This window comes from Pan troglodytes, chromosome 10 (assembly GCF_028858775.2).
Source record: "Pan troglodytes isolate AG18354 chromosome 10, NHGRI_mPanTro3-v2.0_pri, whole genome shotgun sequence".
Taxonomy (NCBI): Eukaryota; Metazoa; Chordata; class Mammalia; order Primates; family Hominidae; genus Pan; species Pan troglodytes.
Genome location: NC_072408.2, coordinates 117,829,948 through 117,854,264, shown reverse-complemented (window position 1 = coordinate 117,854,264; position 24,317 = coordinate 117,829,948). Strand labels below are relative to the sequence as shown.

The 24,317-nt window shown below is 50.2% G+C and overlaps 1 protein-coding gene across 2 annotated transcripts in view; it reads right to left on the bottom strand.

The window, feature by feature from the left end:
* Nucleotides 1-12,564, bottom strand: part of CUX2 (cut like homeobox 2) — a 319,403-nt gene extending 306,839 nt beyond the window's left edge. Inside the window, exon 1 of one of the 2 annotated variants that reach the window (XM_016924219.4) lies at nucleotides 12,356-12,564. In XM_016924219.4, the coding sequence (XP_016779708.2) occupies nucleotides 12,356-12,418 (63 nt within the window). In that variant the 5' untranslated portion in view covers nucleotides 12,419-12,564. Of the gene's footprint in view, nucleotides 1-11,667; nucleotides 11,750-12,355 lie in introns of those variants that run through there. The other variant, XM_054663544.1, reaches the window with a different exon arrangement.
* Nucleotides 12,565-24,317: the final 11,753 nt, after the last annotated feature.

The following is a 24,317-nucleotide window of genomic DNA, read 5'->3' as shown; positions in this document are numbered from 1 at the left end:
TGAGACAGCCATCAGTCCTGGGAGGGGCACCTTTGGCCATTAGTGAGTCCAGAGCAGGAACACGGGTGGCCAACAGCCCTGGGTCTTGGGTTCAAGTCCAGGCTGGGCCGCTTCCTGGCAATGTAGCCAGGGACTGAGCCTTCTGTGCCTCACTCTGTTCATCTGTGAAATGGGAATGGTCATAGTTTTCCCTTCATAAAGTTGCTGTGGGAATTAAAAATAAGACAATACAAAGGGCTGTGAACACTGGCTGGCATGGCAGTAAGAGTGCAGGCGCCATTTGTTAAAGAAATCCCAGGCCTGCACTGGTCTCTCCGCAAGCTGTCTTCTGACCCACAAAGCCAGGCCCAGCCTTGCTAAGCCCTGCCAAGCGGCATGCAGGGAGGCCTGACCTCCTGTCCCAAGCTTCTCTGCAAAGAGCCAGCGCACCTGGCTGCTGGCTGCTGGCTCCGGGTGGGCCGGGCTGGGAGGAAGACCCAGGTTAGATTCCTGTCCTTTCAGGGTGTGGTGGGGGTTCCTGCACCTGGCTGGAGTTCAGGTGAGCTTCTCTCATCTGATACCTGAGCAGCTAATACTGCAAACGAATCTCTAGGCTCCACCCAGATTTGGGCACCACTGAGCTGAGCAGTGAGGGCCTGGAGGTGAATGACAAACAACAATGATGGCAATAATAATAAAGGTAATACTAGTCACTCTTGTTTACTGGGGAATGATGGTGTCCCAAATGTGTGTTATGGGCTCTGCATCAAATCAAGTCTTCTCAATGTCCCTATGAGGTAGGGGCTGTGTTTCAGTCCCATTTTACAGATGAGGAAGCTGAGGCTTACAAAACTGGGGAGCTGCCGAAAGCCTCTCAGTGAGGAAGTGGCAAGACCGGGGTCTGAAGCAAGATCTGACTGCTCCGAGCCCAGCTCCCATCATTGCAGGTGCAGCTCCCAAGGCAACTGAAATTCAACAGGAAATGCCCTCCCATTTTAAGAAAGATAATAATAACAATTGCTAATAAAGATAATAAATAGCAATAATAATCACCATTAGGAAAGGCTCACAACATGCCCAGCCCTAGGCCAAGTGTCTATATGGAGCTGTCACTTTCTACTTCTCACGATCCTTGAAGAAAAGTAGTTCTACCTCCAAATGATTATGAAGTAGAAGCTTTATGAGGGCAGGACTTGGTCTGTTTTGTTCTGTGCTACACTCCCAACACCTCAGGCAGCTTGGGACACATAGCTGGGGCTGAATAATGCTCATCAAATGAATAAATGACCTGTCTCAACAAACCAGGGATGCTCCATTCTAGATAGAAAAACTGGGGCCCAGCCAAAGAAGGAAAGATGGGTCTCCCCCCGATTATAAACGAGGGGTCCCTGCGCATGGTGGGAAAGAAAGCCCCTCAACCCTGGGATCACTGTGCAGAGACCCAGGCTGCTTTCTCATGCCTGCTGGGATGATCCAGTGGGCCTGGGAATCAGTGTCAGGAATGTCACCCGGGTCCGAGGACATTAACTGGCTGTCTTGTGTCCTGGATGACAGCCATCTCACAGGCTGTAGGGATGCTTTCAGCTCTCTATGGCTGAGGCCACCAAATCATCGCTTATGGCCTGCAGCCTTCCAGCAATTAATAAATAGATATACTAATTAGATGGGAGCTGCCTCCCAGGTTGGAATTGAGGTCACCCTAAGGCGAGACTGATGGAGCTAAAGGTAAACAAACCCTCATTCGCCACAGGCCTGAGGCCGGTGCCCAATTCCCAGCAACTTTCAAGAGCCAGTGAGGGGTGAAGCAGCCAAGGGTCCCCCAAGACTGCCCCTCAAGGTGAAGTCGAGGGGCAACTGCCCCCTACCTCATCCCTCCTGTGGATTCAGCCACCCCATCAATCAAATATTTATTGAGCACTTACTATGTCCCTGCCCTCCCCAGAGAGGGAGGCAGACAGTAAACAAACGAACAAATAAATACACAAATAAATATTATCACATCAGGTGAGGCAGAGTGAGGAGAGGGGAGCTGATTTGGAAAGAGAAGTCAAGGAGGACTTCTCTGAGGAGGTGGTATTCAAGCAAAGGACCGAACTAACTGAAGGGAGGTGTTTGGAAATTGTCTCAGAGACAGGGAACAGTAAGTGCCAAAACCCTGAAGCTGGGACCTGCTTGGCTTGTTTGAGGCTCAGCAAGGAGGCCACAGGGGCTTGAATAAAGAGGGGGAGAATGACAGGGGATGGGAGGGGGATAGGATGAGGGGATCCTAAAACCTGAGGGCAAGTAAGGACAGGCAACCAGGAAAGAGACAGTGCTGGGAGTGACAGCTCCCCAGCCTCCCCCAAGACATGACAGCGACCTCAACGGAGCGTCTCCTACACCCTGAGAGCCTTATGCAGATGTCCCAATCCCATTTCTTCTTTCCTGTGGGACAAGAAACAGACTTGAAGGCAGGGTTATATGGCAAAGAGATTTGTAAGGGTCAACGCCTGCACCTGCCGGAGGGAGCCAGTGTGAAGGAGAGAGGACAGGACAGGAGGAAGGTTGTTTGGTTGACGGAAGCTCCTAGACTACCATGGAGTTAGCAGAGGGGTCCCGTGTGTCCCAGGTACGAGTCTGTGCCAGAATTTCTGCTGCACTCTGCCCCTGGCTGGGCCAGCTATGGGATGGATTTCCAGTGCAGCACGGGTCCTATCACGCTCCCTGAAGTCGAAGATGGGCAAGATGCATTCTCATGGAATGCCCTTTCTCCTACTACCATTTCTGTCTCGTGAGTATGTACAGGGCAACTAGGATTCAAATCCTAGCTCTACTTCTTTCTTCCTAGATATGTGTCCTTGGGCAAGTTATTTCCCCTTTCAGAGGCATAGTCTTCTCATCTGGAAGATGGGTGTAGCAATGGTACCTCCCGGAGTGCTGGGATTACAGGCGTGAGCCACCGCGCCTGGCTAATTCTTGTATTTTTAGTAGGGAAGGGGTTTCACCATGTTGGCCACGCTGGTCTCAAATGCCTGACCTCAAATTATCTGCCCGCCTCATCCTCCCAAAGTGCTGGGATTACAGGCATGAGCCACCGCACCCGGCCACCATGCAGTGTCGTATTACACCCTCCATCCCTACTCCTCATTGGCAGGTGGCAAAAGTGAGAATGAGACAGGCCCAGTAACCTGCTCAGAATCTTCTCCCGGCCATACTGCTTTCTTCAGTTCCTTGGAGGCACAATTCTTCCACCCTTCTCGGGGTCTCCGCAAATGCTGTTCCCTCTTCTGAGATGCTTTTCTCTAACCTTGTCCTTGAGATCTCAACAGAAGGGTCATTTCTTCCAGGAAGCATCCCCCGAGGTCCAGACCCAGGCAATTCCTTTGCCATATGCTGTCTCGGAATCTACTCCCCTTGCCCGTCTGTGAAATGGCATGTGCATCCACTCGTCCCATGGCCTGTGGGCTCTGAGAGAGCTGGCACCTTGCCTTCCTTGCTTACTATATCATCTTTAATATGTAATTATTAGTTATTGTATTTGTTTTTTATATATAATTATTTACACCATAAGTGGTGAATGTACAGTTCTGGAGTGAAGGATAACAGCAATTATTATTTACTTTAACATTATATCATGTTTCAATGTGCTCGGCATGGATCTCAGCGCTTCATATGCATTAACTCACTTAATCCTCAAAACAGGCTGGGCACGGTGGCTCACACCTGTAATCCCAGCACTTTGAGAGGTTGAGTTGGGAGAATCACTTGAGCTTAGGAGTTCGAGACTAGCCTGGGTGGCATGGTGAGACCTCCACTTCTACGTTAAAAAAAAAAAAAAAAAAAAAAGCCGGGCGTCGTGGCGGTGCACCTATAATCCCAGCTACTTGGGAGGCTGAGATGGGAGGATCATCTGAGCCTAGAAGGTTGAGGCTGCAGTGAGCCCTGATGGCACCATTGCACTCCAGCCTGGGTGGCAGACTGAGACCCCGTCTCAAAAAAATAATAATAAAAGTCCTCACAACAATTCTTAAGGAGGTGGCTACTACTATTATCCCCATTTTATATATGAGAAAAGTGAGGCTCAGAAAGGTTAAGTGACTCATCCAAGGTCACACAGCTGGTAAGTGGCAGAGCTGGGATTTGAACCGAGGCCTCCTGGCTCCAGAGTCCAGGTAGTCTTTGGGGGTGGAGGGTGTAGGGCTTGATTCCGCAGCTCACACCACATCCCCTGGGACACCCGCACCCACAGACACTCGTAGCAGATGACAGACACTCACAGGCGTCTGTAGCAGCAAGGCCTAGGAGTGATGGCCCCACTCAGGGAAATCTGCCCTGGACTGGCGGCCCCTGTGACCCCTGTGGTCTCCGGATCCGCAGCACCCACAGTCCACACCGGCGGCTGGGCAAGTCAATCGACCATAATGGTTCCCCGGGAGCCATTTACCTCGTCCAGCTTGAGCGACGGTGGCTCACAGAGTCTTAAGCACCGTTGGGCCCCCCAGCGTCTCTGGGCAGACGACCAGCTCAGGCCAAAGAGGCCGAAGGATTGATTTCTTTCTTTCTTTGTTTTTAATGACAAATGCATATCCTGGAACTGCTGTTTCATCGGGCTGAACTGAAGACTGGCAGAGGCTGGGGTGTGCTCCGGAGGGGTTTCGGGGGACAGCCACAGGCCCACTTTTGGGGGTGTGGGCTCCTGGGAAGAAGCAGAGACAGCAGGCTCTGAACCCTACTAACCAGGTATCTTCATGCGTTGGTCAGGAGCCTTTCATTTGTTCTGGAAATGCAGCCTCTTCTGGAACTAGGCACTGGGAAGGTGCGGCCTGTGGCCTTGAACTACAGAGAAGACCCTCCTCAGGACCCCGACAGCTGGCCTGACCCACTGAGGACCCCTGGCACAGGGCCCTGGCACTGGGTGTTCCCTCTGCCTGGAAATGTCCCTCCCAGGTCTCCACTCCCCTTCTCCATTGGACCTGCCTACAGTGGCCAGAGCTCCTGATTTTCAGGGGACACTGGTCACCTAGATTTCTTAGGTAAATCTCTTGTGTTTTAAATGCTGACAACTTACACAAAAGTGTTTTTAAATATCTCACTAATCTAGACAGACACATCCATGGGCCAGACATAGCTCCCCGTCTGCAATTTCTGTGGTCAGAGCTCCCAAAATATAAGATACTACATATAATATTAGTACAATACTAATATAGTAACCCCAATGGAGTAAGAGAGAAGAGAAAACTTGCTCAGAAATCTCTAAAACAGCCTACAAGGCCAGCAAGTTCCAGCCGCTGCTGTTTATTTGGTTTTCTCCTCTCATACTCTAAAAATACCAATGACAATACGAAGTCACTCAGATTCACAGGGCAGCAACTGTGTGCCCCACACTGTGCTAAACACTTTCATGTTCAAAGTGGTTTGATCTTCCTGAACAACCTAGAAGGCGGAGACTATTATTAGTCCCATTTAAAGACAAAGAAAGTAAGGCTTGGAGAGGTTAAGTGACTCATCCAAGGTCACACAGCTAGTAGGTGATGGAGCCAGGATTTGAAGCCAGGCAGGGGCCTCTCACTGCTCTGACTCTTCATGCTTCTCTCTGGAGGGAAAGGGTCAAGAACAAGTTTTGGGAACTGAGTTTGATCCACTTTAATACTCTTAACTGAAAAGTTAAAATTTCAGCCATGCCACAGCCTACATATGACAGCCATGACATAGACCAGTAGACCCAGGGCAGGCAAACTACAGCTCTCAGGCCAAAACTGGCCCCCTGCCTGTTGGTATAAATAAAGTTTTATTGGAACACAGCCACGTCCATTCATTCTCATTGTGGCTGTTTCATGCTAATGGCAGAGTGGAGGCTTATGGTCCACGAAGCCCAGTGTATTATTATCCAACTCTACAGAAAAAGGTTGGCCCCATCTGATGGTAAACCTAGCATGTGTAGAGAGAGACCATACCCTGAGAGGGTTCTATGGTCAAAACCCTCTGGGGTGTCCTTAGCAATATGGGAGCACATCTGCATATTACAGTGGGGAAACAGTGGTGGAAGCTTCTTTAGTTTTCTTTAGGCTGAGTGGTCACGACATTTGGGCTCAGAATGAAAGAAATGAAGGAGCCAACCACAGGGAGATGGGAGGAAAAGGGTCGCAGGCAGAGGAAAGCATACATGCAAAGGCCCTGAGGTGGGGATGTGCTTGATGTGTTTGTGGGACAAAGAGAAGGCCGCTGCAGGACAGTGGTTGGAGAGGGAGCCAGAGAGATTGAGAGAATGGGGCAGATCCTGGGGGATCTGTCAGGGGAAAGGAATTTGAATTTTAATCTAAACATGATAGGAGTATCTTTTTTTCCGTTTCTTTTTTAAACAGGGTCTTGCTCAGTTGCTCAGGCTGGAGTGCAATGGTATGATCATAGCTCAGTGCAGCCTCCACCTCCTGGGCTCAAGCAATCCTCCCACCTCAGCCTCCTGAATATCTGGGACTGCAGGCAGGTGCCACCATGTCCAGCTAATTTTTTTATTTTTTGTAGAGAAGGAGTATCACTATGTTGCCCAGGCTGGTCTCAAACTCCTGGCCTCAAGCAATCCTCCCGCCTCAGCCTGCCAAAGTGCTGGGATTATAGGCATGAGCCACCTCGCCTGGGCCATGATAGGAATATAATGTCTACATCCTCCAAAACACTACAAGCCATTTTGGTGAAGGGCTCATTGAGGCTTAGAAACCAAATAACTCCATCCTAGACATAATTTTTTGTTTCAAAAATATTGCTTAAAAGGTCAATAGCCCCACCACCATGACCATGATGGAGAAAGAAGGGGAGGGGCCCAAGGTCATCAAACTTGTAATCCCAGCACTTTAAGAGGCCGAGGCTGGTGGATCATTTGAGGTCAGGACTTCAAGACCAGCCTGGTCAACACTGCAAAACCCTGTCTCTACTAAAAATACAAAAATTAGCCAGGCGTGGTGGCGTGCGCCTATAGTTCCAACTACTTGGGAATCACGTGAACCCGGGAGGCGGAGGTTGCAGTGAGCTGAGATTGCACCACTGCACTCCAGCCTGGGTGGCAGAGCGAGACTCCATCTTGAAAAAACAAAAAAGAAGAAGACAATGCATTTAAGTGACCCACAAAGGTGTCAGCATCCTTCACCTTTACAATAACTCGTACAGCAAAGTTGGGCACAGCCAGCTGACTTCAAGGGTTAAGAAGCAGGAGACTTGGGATGTGGGATGATTCACCCAGGAACACTAAAGGCCACACAGAATACAGTTCTTGGGGTCCTTCCCCCCTGCCAACCTCTACCATCCCTGACACCCTCCAGTATATGACACCATCATAAATAACGAGCACCCCCGGAGGAAAAATATCAAACAGAAGATGGGACCCTGAATCCCAAGGCCAGGAACAAAGGCAGGTCACCACCTGAGTCCCCTTCCAATGCTTCACCTCTGCCAGGCCCGGCCTTTGAATTAGATAGCCAGGAAGCCACCGGAAATTCAGCCCTTTCAGAAGCAGCACAGAAAACCACAGTTTCTGGGCAGCCTTGTCTACCATCATCCAGGACCATATATTTAGCACCAGCCAAGGTGCTCACGTTTGAAATCCCATCTGCCGGAAGAAAGGTTACCACGACAGAATGTCAAGTTCGAAGATAGAATCCTCTTTTTAACAGGAGAGTTTAAAAAAAAAAAATAAAGAAAAAAGTAAAAGAAAGAAAAGCCACCACCACCATCAGAAAAGCTGTTCCCTCTGGTCAAAATAGCACCGTGCTCATCTGAAATAACCCACCGAGACACTTATTTGCTTCTTTTAGCTGGTCCGTGGTTTCTCCATTTTCTACAGTGAATTCAAGTATTAATAAAAGAAATTTCAAGACCCCCAACAGCAAAACCAGTGAGGGACGAGATGTTGCTTGTTTTTTCTTCTAGCATTCAAAGAGAGAGCCCGTTTTTGAGAAGCAATCTCTGTCAAGTTGAGAAACTACAATTTTGGGATACCCAGAAAAGGCTGCTGGGTTCTTTAAATAAATTCTCAACACCTGTTTCTAGCTCTTTCTGCAGAAAAGGGCCACAGGGTGTGGGTTCTACGGACTTGGAGAGGCAGAGGGAATGGGGTCACCCACTGGCTGGAGTTAGAAGAGAGTCCAAGGGTTTGTCTTATTCTCAGAGCTGTCTTCACCTAATGCCAACCCCTCTCAGGGGGCTGAGCCATGCCAAGCTCTGCGGGCTCACGCTCCCCACCTCGGCTGCAATTGGACCTCGGCAGCAATTCTATTATGGTGAAGTTTCCAAAGTTAGGATTCCGCCAACAGGGCTGATAGCTTATTTACTGCTGTCATCTATAGAAAGAGGAATTTTGACACATTGTTAAATGATAGCACATTTAGATAAGTCAAGCTGTCAGAGGCTCTAATGGATGTCTAAACTCTCTGTGGCTGATATGTAAAATTTATGCACTTCAGAATATCATAAGGTTATAATATTTTAATCACATCCCTGCTCTTTTCTAAACTTTGAGCAGGGGAAAATATTCCATCAAGCACCATCTTGCTCTCCTGCGCCAGGAGATTGAGTGTTCCCGGAAGTTTCTCCAAACTCCTTGGAAAAGTCCGGCCTCTCTTTGCTTATCCTGTTGATCTTTCTCCCAACTGCTGACACCCGAAGCAGAATTTGCCCCTTCCTCCCAAATTAGTACTATGTAATCCTATTGGCCAAGCTCCTTTCTCCCCAGAAACACAGATGGGCATTTGGACCGAGGACCCTCATTTGGACTGGGTGCCCCCCAGCTCATTGTTAGCTCAATTAACCCTCTTTGGAGTCAGGGAAGACAGCATGGGAGACTGGACCCAGAGCATGGTAAAAAAAAAAGTAGAAAGTTAAGCAGAAAAAGAAAATCATAAAGGTTTGAATCCGGTTACGACGATTATACACAGAAAAGCTATAAAAAAATACTGCATTAGTAATGTTCACCATAAAGCAATCTTATAACCAAATGAAATATGCCTAGCATTATCTTTGGATGGAATTTTATTTCTTCTCGTTTCCTGAGCTGCTAGCAGCAAAGGCAAAAAAGAAGCAAAGACGGGGGGAGGTAGTTTCAGGAGTGCCGGAGTAGGGTGGCACATGTCAGATCACCTTTACCATCGGCCCAAAGTCATTAAGGTTGTTGACTGACTTCCAGCCTAGGAAAACAGCCCTGCTGTGTACAGAGACGGCGCTGGAAGGAATAATAACTGGAACGCTTCCATTTTTGAAAAATATACGTTTCCGGAGGGCTGGACGCCGGGCTGGTACAAGGTCACCTTTCTTGCCAGGATCGGTATGGCGTCAGCGACGTGGTATGGCCTGGGGACACGGGGCCGCCCATGTTGCCTCGGCCACTTTAATGCTCAGCAACCACGCTGCGAGAAACCATTCAACCTGAACAGCCAGGAATGAAAGCCACGCACCTCCTCACATCACAGGCAGCTCAGCCTCGGGACGCGGGACCACGGCTCTCCGGCTGCCTGGGGCTGGGCACGGGGACCTGCCTCTCCTACCTGGATCTCAGAAAAAGCCGGCAGAAGTTCTCCTTTCTGGCTATCTCCCCTATAAGAGGAAAGTAGGGGAGGGGGAAAAAATGAAAATAAAATTGTGTCGTAGGAGTCACTGGCATTATGTACAAGAGAGGATCCCAGGCCAAAGTGCTTAGGCTCCTAATCCACTTCCAACAAAAATGCCATCAGTGAGGATATGGGGTGAGGTGGGGGTGGGGGGCTGCGGGCCTGTTGGCCAGGGGACCAGCTGAAGATTTCAGGCTGGGGGTGGGGAACGCGGCAGATGGAGGGCCAAAATGTTTGCACGCGGCCACGGCTGCCACGTTTATTTCTCTGCTTTCTAGAAGTGTGCTGCCTTGCAAACTCCCACAGGGACACCCCCTCCACTTAATATCGATGTAAATGAGTTTACCCCCCTTTCCTGAGAGCCTTCTCCTGTGTGCCAGACACACTAGCCATTGTTTTAACGAACAACACCCCCCTTCACATATACACCCTGTAGGCTGGGAGGTCTGGGTCCTATCTCCCCATCACCTGAACAAACCCCTCCACCACCCCCTACCTTTATCCTTTCCAGTTCAAATTTGCTTTCCATCTATGCATCTTCTAAAACCCTAACAAAGGGTTCCCAGATTAATGGGCGTCCAGCTGGAATCAAGATTTGGGTGACCTCAAACGTTCCACAAAAGACCCCTTGGGTAGAAGACTGAAGACAGTGAGGTTCCAACCACCCTAGCTCAGACATTAACCCCCCGGGAGCCGCACCCTCCCCTCAGCACCCAGCCCCTGCCTCTCCCCGGGCTGCAGCCCGAGCTCCCCGGATTGAAAACGAGTTATCTAATGAAAATTGTGTTAACTGACATTCCGGCCGACCGGGAGCAAATACCAGCGCTGTAAATCTCGCCGCGGAAATTTTCTCCAGCCCAGAATAACAATAGGACCCTGCAAAGGGCTTTCGCCAGCCCTTCTGGTTCCTCTCCTCTTGTGTGCCACGTTCTTGTCATTCCTTATGTTACAGAACATCAATCATAAATAAAGACGCTGTCCCCCAGCCGTGCCCGGGTCTCATTTACAAACATTAGCAGGGAATACGATTACCATTGGCCTTCGTGCCAAGCCCAATGTGGCTGCCCAATTCTCTCTCTCTCTTTCTCTCTCTCTCTCTCTCTCTCTCTCTGCCTCCATAACCCCCACTCTTCCAGAAAGGCCACTTTAGCATCATTTAAGCCGGCAGGCACAGCTCGCAGCCCTGCCCGTCTCAGTTGGCCACCAAACTGTAGCCCCAACTCGAGTGCGGACCCGGAATTGCAAGGCACTCGGCAGTTATTAACTGCATGCCTCAGTGCCCCGATTTTCTCCCCAGCTCAATGGCTTTGGGGGAGGGGGAGAGCGAGGAGTGGGGCGTTCGGAAGGACGGGGACTGGGAAGCGGCCAGGACGGGGAGAAGGCGCGGGTGCTGGAACCACTTATCAGAAGAAACTTAACGAGATTTGCCGGCGGATTTAAAAAAAAAAAAAAAGTGGGTCCCTTTTTATCTCCAGACTGATGATCTCGCGTCTTCCGCGAATGTCACGGTCAAGGCAGGATGCTCTAACCGCCCTGTTATCGGCACCATTTTCCCGCCCCTGATCCCCGCCGCACCCGCCGAGACTTTGCGAGACTCCAAGGCTGGGGGGCCTTGCCAGGCGCGTCCGGGGCACTCCGGGAAAGAACAGAGGCCGGAGCCGCGCCTCCACGGTGCGTTCTCTGAGATTCCACCTCCCAGCCCCGGCTCCTAGGGGGTCCGCAGAGAACACCTCCAAATCTAGGGGAGGCACACAGACTCCCACAAAGGGAGGATGGGGAGAAAGTGATGGGGTTTCGAAGAGTCGCCCTAGGGAAGGAGAGAGAAAGAGCAGGGAAGAGAGGAAAGAAACAGAAGAAAAGCAGAGACGGGAGAGAGGAGACGAGGGGAGCAGCGGGGAGAAACGCAGGAGGCAGAACAAGCGAGGAAATCTCTCATTTAAAGTTCCCTCGGGCCCGAGGGCTGGGAGTCACCTGCTCTGCGCCGCTCCCGGCTCTCCACCGCCCTGGAGGCAGGAGCGCAAACTTGCGAGCGCCGGGGCCCACCTCCACCGCCCGTCTGCATCTAGACTTGGGAAGGGGATGGAAGGGGGGGGGGAAGGCAAGAAGCAAGACGAACCCCAAGACCCCGGCCCGAGGAGAAGAGGTCTGCCGGCGCGGGCGGCCAGTCCGGCGGCGGCGGCTCTGGCGGCGGCGGCGGCGGCCCCCGGGTGGCGGCGCGTCCGGGCTGCGCAGCCAGGCGGGCGGCGAAGGCTGAGGTGCCGGCGAGCGGCGGGGCGCGGAGCCGCCTCCTCGCCAACCCCGGCTCCCTCCTCCTCTCTCCTCCTCCTCCTCCCTGCCCGCCAGCTCCCTCCCTCCCTCGCCGGAGCCCCAGCCGGGTGCGGACTGGCAAGCGGCGCGCTCCGCGGCCTCCCCGGGCGCCGCGAAGTTGGGAGGCGCGCAAAGTGCGGCTCAGGGGGGACCGCCGGGGGGTCCCGCCAGCAGCCCCCTGCCCGGGGCCGCAGCCCCTGCCTTCCCCGCTCCTCGCCCGGCCGCCTGGCCGCTCGGCCGCTCCGCCGACCGAGGGCTCACTAGCGCTTCTCCATGGTCGCGGCAGCTAATCGATGACTGAACCGAACAAAGAGCAGCGGCGAGATCAATTCCTAATACCTATCGATGGGCAGCGGGCGGCCGAGCCCCGGCGAGCCCCGGCAGCCGCCGCCCGCCGCCCCAGGGCGTCCGCCTGCCCGCCCGGGGACCTCCCCAATGCGCCCAGGGCGCGCCCGGGGGCTCCCCACGGCCGCGCGGCAGGCGCTGCCCGCACTAACCTGGAGTCGCCGTAGATCAAATCGCTTCCAATATTGAAACATCGATCCCACATTGGCGGCCATCTTGGGGGCTATCGAGACGCGCACACACAAGAGTTTGGCTTTTCTCAATGGCTGCACTCAATATCCGGGCTGGACTCCCCCCAGCCCCGGGGCCGCCGCCGGCCGCCCGGGCCCTGAGCGCCGCGGCCCGGGGCCCCTCGGGCGCCCTCCGGCCTCCTGCCACCCGCTGCCCCTCGCCGCCGCCGCGCCGCCGCCGCCGCCGCCGCCAACGGGCCCGGGAGCCGTGCGCCCCCCCGACCCCCGGAGGGCGCGGGCGGAGCGCGCCGGGGGGGGAGCTCGGCGCCCGCCCGGGGGAGGCAGCCGGGGATGGGGTGGGAGGGGAGGGGTAGGGGGGAGGCAGCCTCTCCGAGAGGCGCCGGCGCCGCCGCTGCCCTGCCTGCCGCCGGCTCCCGGGCCCGCGGAGCGCTCGCTGCATCTCCCCCCCAAGTCCGGGGTCGGTGTGCCGCGCGATTGCACTTGACTTTGGCTTTTTGCAAACTTATCAATACTGACGTAACGTGCTGATCAATGCAAAGGGAAGTTTGGGAGGGGGCGCTGCGGGAGGCGGGCGCGCGGGGCGCCTACCCCCGCTTGCACCTGTCTACCCCCAGCTCCCGGCATTGCACACTTAAAAAAAAGTTAATAGTTTGAAATGCATTTTTTTTTCTTTTGCAATCGGAGCACACACAACACGTGCCTCGGGCTGCCGCCGCTCCTCCGCCAGACATGCCTGGGATCCGAGGGTCGCAGCCAGCACTTGGGGCTGCGTAGACGCGCCGGCCGGAGGGAGGGTGGGAGCCGCCCGGGGGCGCCACTGAGTCGTGGGAAATGTCACCACCGCCGCCCACAGTTTCCGCGCCATTATATTATTATTATTGGCGGGGAGGGGGGCTTCGTCTGAGTAGTAGCTCAGGGTTCTTTACGGGCGGGGGCCGAGGGCGGGGCCTCAGGTCCTTTGGAATAGGGATTTCTGTTGTTATTATTTGGGGGGTCTTTAACCCAATTATAGGGACTCCCCCGCAGCTTTGCAAGGTGAAACCCTTTTACTGTGATGATGATTATTGGAGGTTTTGTTATTATTTGGTTCTGAACCAAACTTCTGGAGGGCCTTTTCCCCCAGTGGGCTTGTTTTATTGTTATGACTGTTGAGGGTGCCCTACCCCTGCTGTGGGGGCTCCGGATCCTTAAAAACCTCGGAGGTTTCTGCTGTTGTTATCATCATTATTATCTGGGGCTCCGTTCTTTGCAACATGACATTCCTTTATTGTGATTGTCTTTGGGGAGAGGGTCTTTAGCATGGCTAGAGGGAGGTTCCGGTCCTTTGCAATTCTTCGGACTCTTGACAACAACCGGGGTGACTGGATTTCTTGTTTTACATTTTTCTGTCTGCTTTTTTGTTTTGTTTTTTTGTTTGTTTGTTTTTGCCTCTGTGCAAGCTCGAGGTCCTCTGTTTCCACCTCCCCTGGAGGTGAGATGTCACCTCCAGGGGAACTCATACTCCCAGCCCCCTCCATCACCAACCCCCTTGCCTATCCCTGCCACCACCCTTAAAGGTGAGGTCACCCTTCCTCTCTGGCTTATTCCCCTGACACATAGCACTGCACCCTCTTCCCCACTCAAAAAAAGGGGACATGTTTTTCCTTTTTCTCTGATCAAAAGATTTGCTTTTATGGACAGCAAATGGAAATTATATTCTTTTTATGGCCCAGCTTAGACTTCTGACATCACTCTTGGTCTGGGACAATAGATCAATACAGTGGGTTATAAAAAAGATAAAGTTTAGAAGAGTTATAAAGAAGAGAGAATCATGATGGATATTTTTGATGATTTTCCAATATTTGTGTCTCAGAGCACGTGCTTTGAGGCAATTAAAGTTTTTAATGTAATGTAAATAATTGTTTCATAAATGCTTCGGAAGAAGATGTGATCTTTCTGAGCAATCATTTGAGCTGTTTAAAAAATGAAATGTGATTTAAACAAGGATACAGTATTTCTGTTTCCATCCCCATACATTTTCCATGAGGTCTGGGTAAATATATTAATACAGGAGTTGAAAGACGCGTAAGACCAAAAGTACTGCATTCACCGAGATGTAATGAATTAGGCCTAGTTAGCAATTCCGAGTGGCCTGTTTCCCTGCCAGATTAAATTGCACGTGATGTGTGGTTTATCTCAGCTCTCGATAACCTCAGGTTTAAATTACAGCTCTCATTCTGCAAAATGAATTTAGGGAAATTTCATAACTATCACATTACAATTTTTTAAATGGCTACATTTTTCTCCTGAGCATCTGTAAAGCTTGTGGCTTCCTTGTCTTTGGGTCTGCTTTTTAAAGTCCTACTAGAGTGAGTGTGAAACCCTTCCAAGCAATGTTTAACAAGCCAAGGGTTTGATGAAGAAAATTATTTTAAACTTATGTGTGATTTTGCAGGAACAGGACGCACTGACATCGTGTACCTCCTGATATGTTGTGCTTGAAGGACAGATCACTTCTGTGGTATTCCTGCCAAAGGGGTATAATCTAAATCTAATTGTGAAGAAATATCAGACAACCCCAAATGGAGGGGAAAATTCTACAAAATAAACAGCCTGTTCACTTCAAAAACATCAGTGGCACATGAAACACACAGAATAATGGAGGAACTATTTCCAATTAAAGGAAACTAAAGAGACTTGACAAGTGATTATAACGTACGATCCTGGATTTTCTTTTACTATAAAGTGGATGAATTAGAACCAATGACAAATTTAAAATAAAGTCAATAGATCAGATAATAGTGTTATATCGATGTTAATTTCCTGATTTTGACTATTATACTGTGGCTATGTAACAAAATATCCTTGTTTTTAGAGAACACACTGAAGTATTTAGGGATAAAGGGACAGACATCATGTCTCCAACTCTCAAGCAATGCAGATGAAAATAATATGTACCTATTTATTTATCTATATATGTCTACCTAGACACAGTGATAAAGCAATGTTGCAAAATGTTAACATTTGAAGATTCTAGGTGACCAGTACACAGAAATTCCTTCTACTTTCTTGGCAAGATTTCTAGGAATCTGAAAGTGCATTAAAAGAAAAAAATAGATAAATCTAGGTCTGACTTCGTTTCACCTGTTAGGGACTACTGGCTTCCAAATAAAAATTCGGCACAGGACTTTCTACTTTCCTGACTGAAGTAGGCTGCACCTTTGACCCAGCAGGAAATTGCCACAGCAAACATGCTTACCGACGAGCAGGGAGAAAATCCAATAATTCAGATTGTTTTAAGTCTGTGATATTTTTAAATGACTTAATGCAGTGGGTCTCTGAAGAATTCCAACAATTTTAATGGTAGAAACTTGTAGTCCCACAGAGGAATGGGTTGCTACATAAATACTGAATGATCGTGTCTTTCTGTCTGGGCTGAAACATATTAGCTTTGCCTAGTGGCTTATTGCTTTATTCACAAAATAAATTTCAGCCGTCTCTCCCCACCATATTCCAAGTGCATCGTGTGCCTGTGCTTATTAGATGTGGGGGCTTCTACTCCAAAGGCATCTGTAACCATCTCAGACTTAGCAATAATGAATTAAGCAGATAAGTGTTTACCCCCAAACAGAATTAGCTGGGGAAATATTATGGGTGGTCCTTAATGAAGGATAATAAGCCAGGAAATTCAGACTTTGTCAGCAGACAATGGCCTTAGATTTAAGAACTAAAGCACTAACGTTTTAAATATTTTTGTGAAAAGCTGTTTTTCATGTTCTTAGCACACCCTCTGCCACAAACACACACACACGTACATAGATAAGGCAAAAACTTAAACAGTTTCCAGATTAATTCCTGATTCCCAAAGACTCACACATCAAGATGAGTATTAAAAAATTACTGTAGAAAAGAAAGTACCTCCCCTCCCCCAGAGGAATCAGAGGGCAGCTTGGGGCAGCCTATCCTAACAGCAGAAGCAAGCAGAGAGCCGGGATCCTTTAGGAAATTCACTAACTGTGCAAGAATCCCGGGGAAGATAATGGCAGGTCCTTAGCCACATACATAATGATATGCGAAATCCCCAGGATCAAAGCTGAAACAAAAGAAAATGTCCTTCGGTAGCTCCGCGTTGCCCACTGCAGCTGCCAGGCAGGGAGAAAAACAACTACAGAATCTGAATTCATCTGAAAGTATTAAACAGCACTAGGAGTAAGGGATATGGGACTGTCTGCTGGACACCTGCAGGGTGTGTTCCTGGAGGCTGGCCCGTGGTTAGGTCCAGGATTCTGTGGCTAGAGTGACCTGCTACAAGGTCCAATCCTGGCACGATGCTGTCAACAACTGCCATTAGTAAACACCTCCTGGTTGTTGGATGCTTTATAAATAAACCACTAGCATAACACAGTGGCTAGGTGCATAGTGGTTAGGAGCCTAGAACATAGTGGTTAACAGCCATCTGGAGCCAGATTGTCTGGGTGTGAATTTCAACTCTGCCACTTACAAGCTCTGTGACCTTGGGCAAGTTATTTTACCTCTCTGTGCCTCATTTTCATCATGTATGCAATGGCGCTAATAATTGCGCCATTGCATACATGTGATGAGGATTTAATTAGTTAATCCATGTAAAGCACTGTGTAAACGTGCAGCATCTACTAGATCTCATTATTATTGGCCTCACAATGGACTGGGCAGGGATTGGTATTCCCATATTGCAGATGCAAAGACTGAGGCCTGGAGAGAAGTGGTTGGCTCATGGTCACATGGTTGTAAAGGGGCAAAACCAGGGTTACTACCTGGGTTCACTCACAGCAAGTTGGAGCTCTTTGCACTTGAGGCTGTTCTGCCTTTCATGGAGGGGGAGAATGGCTGCAAAAGCAGATTCCCAGAAAGCAAAGGCTGCGGCCTGAGCCATGTGCCGATGCCCAGTGGCCAATGCTCCGTGGAGAGAAATAACACAAGAAGGACAGGCTCCCTTGACCTGATTCCCCTCCAATGCCAGGGACTAGTTAAATAAGCAATCTTGTATTCAAGCTGTGTTGGTCATTCTCCTTTTTCTCTTCTCTTGCACCATTCTCCACCTGCTCAGTGCCCAGGAAGCTGACCTCTGTGGACCACATCTCCCAGGCTTCCTTGCTGTCTGGCTTTCACTTGGGTTTGGCTAGTGGGAGGCCCTGGTAGGAAATAAGAAGGCAGGAGGAGAGAAGGTTGGGGTGCTCATTCCCCAGCTCCCTCCCTACTTTGCTGCCATTTTGGCTGTGACTGGGTCCTTCTACAGACGCAGTCCTTGTCAAGCTGTCCCTCTCCTGCTCTCACTGGGTCCCAGCAACTGCTCCCTCTTCCTCCTGCTTCAGGTCCGGGATGGAAATGGCTTTCCCCTGTTGCTGGTACCTGGTGGCCTCAACATTCCTCTGCCCACACCTCTGCAGATGGTCTCCTCATTTAAAAATCCCAGCCAAGGCTGGACACAGTGGCTCACACCTGTAATCCCAGCACTTTGGAAGGCCGAGGCAGATGAATCACTGGAGGTCAGGAGTTCAAGACCAGCCTGGCCAACATGGTAAAATCCTGTGTCTACTAAAAATACAAAAATTAGCTGGACGTGGTGGCAGGTACCTGTAAGCCCAGCTACTTGGGAGTCTAAGACAGGAGAATCACTTGAACCTGGGAAGTAGAGGTTGCAGTGAGCCGAGATCTCACCACTGCACTCCAGCCTGGGTGACAGAGCAAGACTCCATCTCAAAAAAAACAAAAAACAAAAAAATCCCAGCTGAGTGTCCCTGCTGGGGCCCTGACTGACCCCTACCACGGAACGCAATTCAATTGTTAAGAAAGTGAGGGCTATTTATATATGTTGAGGCATATATTTATATGTGTCTATGATATATGGTAAAGTAAACATAAGCAGGTTATAGAACAGCATTATGGAATAATCTCTTTCCTTAAAATGTGGTGCTTTGGGAAAAGTCAACAAAACTAGATATCAAATGGTTAACAGATGTTAGTTCTGGAAAATGGGCTTACAGGCCCTTATCATTTCTTTTTTGTCATTGTTGCTTTTGTTTGTTTGTTTGTTTTGAGGCAGAGTCTTGCTCTGTTGCCCAGCCTGGAGTGCAGTGGTGCAAACATAGTTCATTGCAGCCTCAACCTCCTGGGCTCAAGAGATCCTCCCACTTCAGCTCCCCAGGTAGCTGGGACTATAGGTGCACATCACCATGTCCAGCTAATTTTTTACTTTATGTAGAGATGGGGTCTCTCTGTGACCCCAGCCATGTTGCCCAGGAGGTCTCAAACTCCTGGACTCAAGTGACCCTCCCATCTCAGCCTCCCACAGTGCTGGGATTACAGCCATGAGCCACCATGCCCGGATAATTTCTACATCATCATTTTAAGCTTTTTTATGAGCACAAATTTATTTTTTCATCAGGAATCTTCATTTGGTTGTGGGAGGGGTGGGGGTCTCTTTCTTCCTGGGACCCTGACTCATACACATACCACATCCACCTGAGATGTCTATAAAAGAAGAGCTGACTGAATAGCGAGATTCCCTGTTCATGGGCTGGAAGAATTAACAGGATGATGTCATTTCTCCTCAAATTAATTCATACATTTAAGGCAATTCCAATGAAAACCTCAATAAGAGTTTTCATGAAACATGACAAGCCCATCTCAAAAATTCTTACAAAGATGCAAGGGTCAAGAACAGCTGAGGCAAGTTTGAGGAGTAACAAGATAGGAGAATCATTTCTATAAGAGAAGAAGACTTCTTATAAAGCTGTAATAACAGAGAGCAAGTAAGACACATTGACCCAGGGGACAAAATCAAAAGCCCAGAAACAGACTCATACAAATTTAGAACCAACACATGAGTAGATGGCAGAGCTGGCATAATAAACTAGTGGGGAAAGGATAGATTTCATTTTCAATATGATGCTGGACCAGCTGGCTACCCATATGGGAAAAATACAATTAGATCTCTACCTCACACCATACACCAAGATCAACCCCAGGTGGAGATGTCGGCACACCATGAATTTGAAGAAATTCAACTTGTTCCTTTTTTCCAACAGCACAGAACATTGGAATGGAAGAATCATATTGTGATTAATCTGACTTCACTATACTATGTTTGTCTGCCTGTCTGTCTGTCTGTTTTAAAGCATCCTAATAGCTCTGGTCACGTAATAGCCCAGGATTCCTTCCCGAACTGGATTGTGGCCAGAACAAGGACTGAATTTTCTTTGAGCACCCCCGGAATGAAACGCCACTTGACAGCTGGCAGCTTCCAGGAGGTTTAGAGACACTCGCTCACCAAAGGTCAAATGTTCTAGAGGCCCCTGCTCTGTACAGCTCTTCCTTGGGCACACAACGTGCGAGCCTCTGAGAAGCTGGCCCCAGGGCAAGCACCTGCCTTCCAGGTCTGCCTTCCTATTTTAGCAGCCCAGTGCGTAAGTGAGACAGTGACTGAAGTCCTCAGAAACAATCACTGTGGAATTCCGGGCACCCATTTGACCCTCCATCTCACCCAGATCCCATTCTTCTGGCTTGGGCAGTGGCCTATTCCTCCATCAGCATCCAGAACTGTGGGCTCCCAAAGGCAACATCAGCCTTGTCTGTGCTCTGCGAAGAACTGAGCCCTCCAGCACACCCCTTCACCCACCCAAACAAAACTCCACAAACGGGGCCCCCAAAGCCTCAATGAAGAGTGCAGACTATTGCTACAGGTTTTCTTAAGGGCAAGGCATGGAGGGCTTACCGCCTTCAGATCCTCTTTGCTTCTTTCTCTCCCCTAAGTCCCCTTCATTAAAGCAGCCTCTCCAGGCTCTATTTTTAATTTCTCTCCCTACAAACGGCTCATTCGTCTTCTCTCTCTCATCACTCACTCTCCGATTCTCCAGCTCCTTCTCCTCTTCTCCCTCTTCCTTTGTTCTTCTTCCTCCTTGGGCTCACATTTCTCCTCCCTCTTCTTCAAATCGGAGGTTCTCACATTTAGTCTCATCAGCAAAACATGGGCCTGGAGCCAAGCAAAAAAAGAAAGAAAGAATTCTTTTATTCCTTTGGTAAGCCAGGGATATGTGGATGCTTACATTTTCTCTGTCCCTCTCCACGATCATCATCATTGTCATCGTCATCATTGTTGTCATAATGGTGCCTACTATGCACTGAGGCCATCCCCAGCATTCTCCCCAAATCTCACATTGAGCATGCCTGTGTCCATTTTACAGATAAGTAAACTGAGGCTCAGAGAGGTGGAATAGCCCACCTGAGTTCACTCAGCAGGACGATGGCTGAGCACAATTTAGAAGCTGGTCAGGAAAACGTGCACCCTTTGGCAGCCCTGCTACAAAAGCCTGCTCTTCTCCCTCCTCCCACCCTCCCTTCCTGCCCTGTTTAAGCTTCTGCTGCCAGTGCTCAGGGCAGGAGAGAAGCAGGGATAAAGATGCCATTCAGACAAATTGGAGCCAACGGGGGCAGGTGTTGGGGGGGCACAAGTGGGAGGGGAGAAGGAACGTGTCTGCTGCCCTGGCAGCCAGTCCCTGCCTTTCCACTCCCTCAATCCCCTTGGAACTTCTGGATTCTCAGCTCTTGGCTTCCGCAAACCAAAAACTGATCCACTTGGCCTCATGGGGCTGGGCTTGCTCTCCCCGTCATCTAATTTCCTTCCCCGACAGCACTTGGAGGTAAGCGTGGCTGTTTCCTCCCTTTAATAGCTGAGGAAATGGGGGATCAGAGAGGGTGAGTGACTTGTCCGAGGTCACCCAGCCTGTGAGCAACAAAGGCAGGGGTCAAAGCCTGTTCTCTTTGATGCCAAGGCTCCAGTTCTTGACTTTTAATGCCACCCCTTCCCTTTCTCGACTACCTCTAACTCCTTCGTGGGACCTTACATTTACTGCACAGCTGGTGAGGGGCTGAGTCAGGCCTGGAAGTCAGAGCCAACCCCCTCTTGCGGCCACAGATTCGGGCCACATTCCCCAGAGCTCTGAGCATCCAGGAGGAAGGTTCAAAGCTCTTCTCTGAAGGGTGCGTCTCCATCCCTCACACTGCAGAAACCTCTGAGTACTAAAGAATTCAGCATCTGGGGGAGCAAAATCCCCCCATTCAGTCACTCCCTAACCCAGGAAGCACATCCAGCCCCTCTTGCCACGCTGCCTGACCCAGTAAACACATCCAGCCCCTCTTGCCACACTCCTTGACCCAGGAAGCACAACCAGCCCCGCTGCCACACTCCCTGACCCGGGAAGCACATCCAGCCCCTTGTGCCATGACTCTTCTTGCTCCAAGTCCTTGGCATCCATCAGGGTCTCTGGCAAATGTACCAGGCATTGGGGACCTCAAGAGGTCATCGGTTGCATCCCCTTGCCTCCATTTTTGGAGCCTAAGAAAGAGACTCTAAAATGAACCTCAGCACCCAAGGTCAGGGTCTAATCTGCCACCCATGTGCCCACACCCTTTTCTGCACACACTCACATATGTACATATTTGCACATATGTGCACACACAGATGCACAGATAGACATCTGCACATGCTCCTGTCTACACTTGCTCACACCTGCACTCACACCCATTCTGCACTGCTCACATGTATTCATGTTTGCACATAAATTAACACACACATGCACACACACCTGCATGTCCCATGCACATCTTTTCATGCACATTTGCACACGAGCCAGAAACAGGTTTTCTGAGACATGGCTGTGTGCTCACACACACGTTTGCACAGCTTGCATGTGCACACGAGTGAGTATCCTGCCAAGATACAGGCAGGAGGGTATGTCCGGTTGTACCTTCCCTTCCCTGGGTGGGGCAGCCTGGCCTCTCCTGGGGCTTCCCGGAGCCTGGCCTTTGGCAAAAGCCCCACCTGGTGGACACTCGGTGTATACGCCAAGCTTGGGCGCCCTTGGGACCTGAATGAGGGCTCTGGGCAGCCCCCAACCTGACTGGTAATAACTGAGGGAGCCCAAAGCTAGACTTGGGGGCACCCCTACCCACTTAAAGCTTCCTTCTCTCCTCCTATCTTTTCCTTTCCCCAAGCAGCAATTTCCTTGCCCAAGACAAAAAAGAGGATCAGATCCAGAGGCAGGGGTTTGAGTCGCTGCTCTGTCACTCGCTGGCTTCTCCCAGGCCCCATCCACCGAGCTGTAAAATGGGTGTAAAGTTCTCAAACGGATATTCAGAGGAAGCAGGTAACACCAGAACACAAAGCAATTGCTATGTATCTCAGGACAGAGCCTAGGACGAGTCTGAAGTCAGACCCAAGCCCAAATGAGGATGCAAACCCCAGCTGTGCCTCTTCCTTGGTGTGTGACCCTGGGTGAGTCACTCCACCTGCCTGAACCTGTTTCTTCAGCTGTAAAGTGGGTCAAAACCCCCAAAAGGGTGGTTGGAAGAAACCATCAACATCGTGGAAGCGAAGTCTGTTTCCCTCCTCCTTCCTCCCAAACCAAACACAAGAATGCTTAGGGACTGCAAGAAGCAGGTCTGGAATCACAGCAACCAGGTTTGAACTCTGATTTGAATCCTACCTCTGCCACTTTGTAGTTGTGACCTTGGGCAAGTTGCTCTACCTTTCTCGAACTCCTGGCCTCAAGCCATCCTCCCCGCTGAGCCTTTCAAAGTGCTGGATTCAGGCATGAGCCACTCCACCTGGCCATCACTCCACCTTTATGAACCTCAGTTTCCCAGTCTGGTTAATGGGGACCTCCTAGTGTTGTGACAATAAGACAATGCATGCGAAGAGCCTGGCAGCCACAGGTGCCCCCTGAATGCAGGCTGCATGATCAGCATCGAGGTTTGGGGGAAATGAGTGATACTTGGAGGCCTGGGTGGAGCTGACCCTTAGGAGCCCAATATAATACTTACATCATTCAAATCAATTATAATTAATCACTATGTGCTAGGCACTGATCTAAGCACCAAGAATTAATTCATATAACTTCATAACGACCCCACAGGTAGGCACTTTTATTACTATTTTTGAGACAGGTCTCACTCTGTTGCCTTAGGCTAGAGTGCACTGGTGCAATCACAGCTCACTGCAGCCTCGAACTCCTGGGCTCAAGCGATCCTCCCGTCTCAGCCTCCTGAGCAGCCAAGACTATAGGCATGTGTGCCACCATGTCCAGCTAATTTTTTTTTTTTTAAGAGATGGAGTCTCACTATGTTGCCCAGGCTGGTCTCAAACTCCCTGGCTCAAGCGATCCTCCCACCTTGGCCTCTCAAAGTGCTAGGATTACACGTAGGAGCTACCACACCCAGCCAGCACTTTTATTATTATCCCCATTTTACAGATGAGGACACTGAAGGCACAGAGGGGAAGTAACTTGTCCAGGGTCATGGAGCTAGACAGACAGGCTAACTCCAGAGCCCTCTGGATTTCTCCCTTTTCCTACTCCCACCGAGCTGTCATAACAGCTTGGACCTCCCAGCCTCCCCCAGGTCTAGAAGCTTCTCTAGGAGCTGAAGTCTGTTTTAGAGGGCAAGTCCTCCACCACAAGAAGCCCCAGCAGGCCTACACTTCCTTCCAATCTCCAGGGGGCCACATGGCCACAAAAGCATCATGTGTCTCCTGGGGACTATGGAATTAAGATAATCTCAGGGAAGTAATAAACATGATGGAAATGATGCTCATGAAAGAGCATCTGCTAATCCTGGGAGCCCGTGTCAGAAAACTTGCATCTGCTAGATGTTGCTAAGTAGCGTGAAGGTTGGGGGAAACCTGGCTGGTGGGGCCTCGCCCCACTGCTGAAGCAACGCCATGGGGCAGAGGGACAGATGGTGGCCCAGACAAGAAGCTGTTAGAAAAGAGAGATTCTGCAAGGGAAAGTGTGCACCCCACACTTTAGTTAAAAGTCAATGGAAAATGACTGCCCGATGATGCCAGCAATAGAGGGGTCAACTTTCAACGTGGCAGGGGGTGGTGCAGGAGCTACTGGCTTTGAATCCT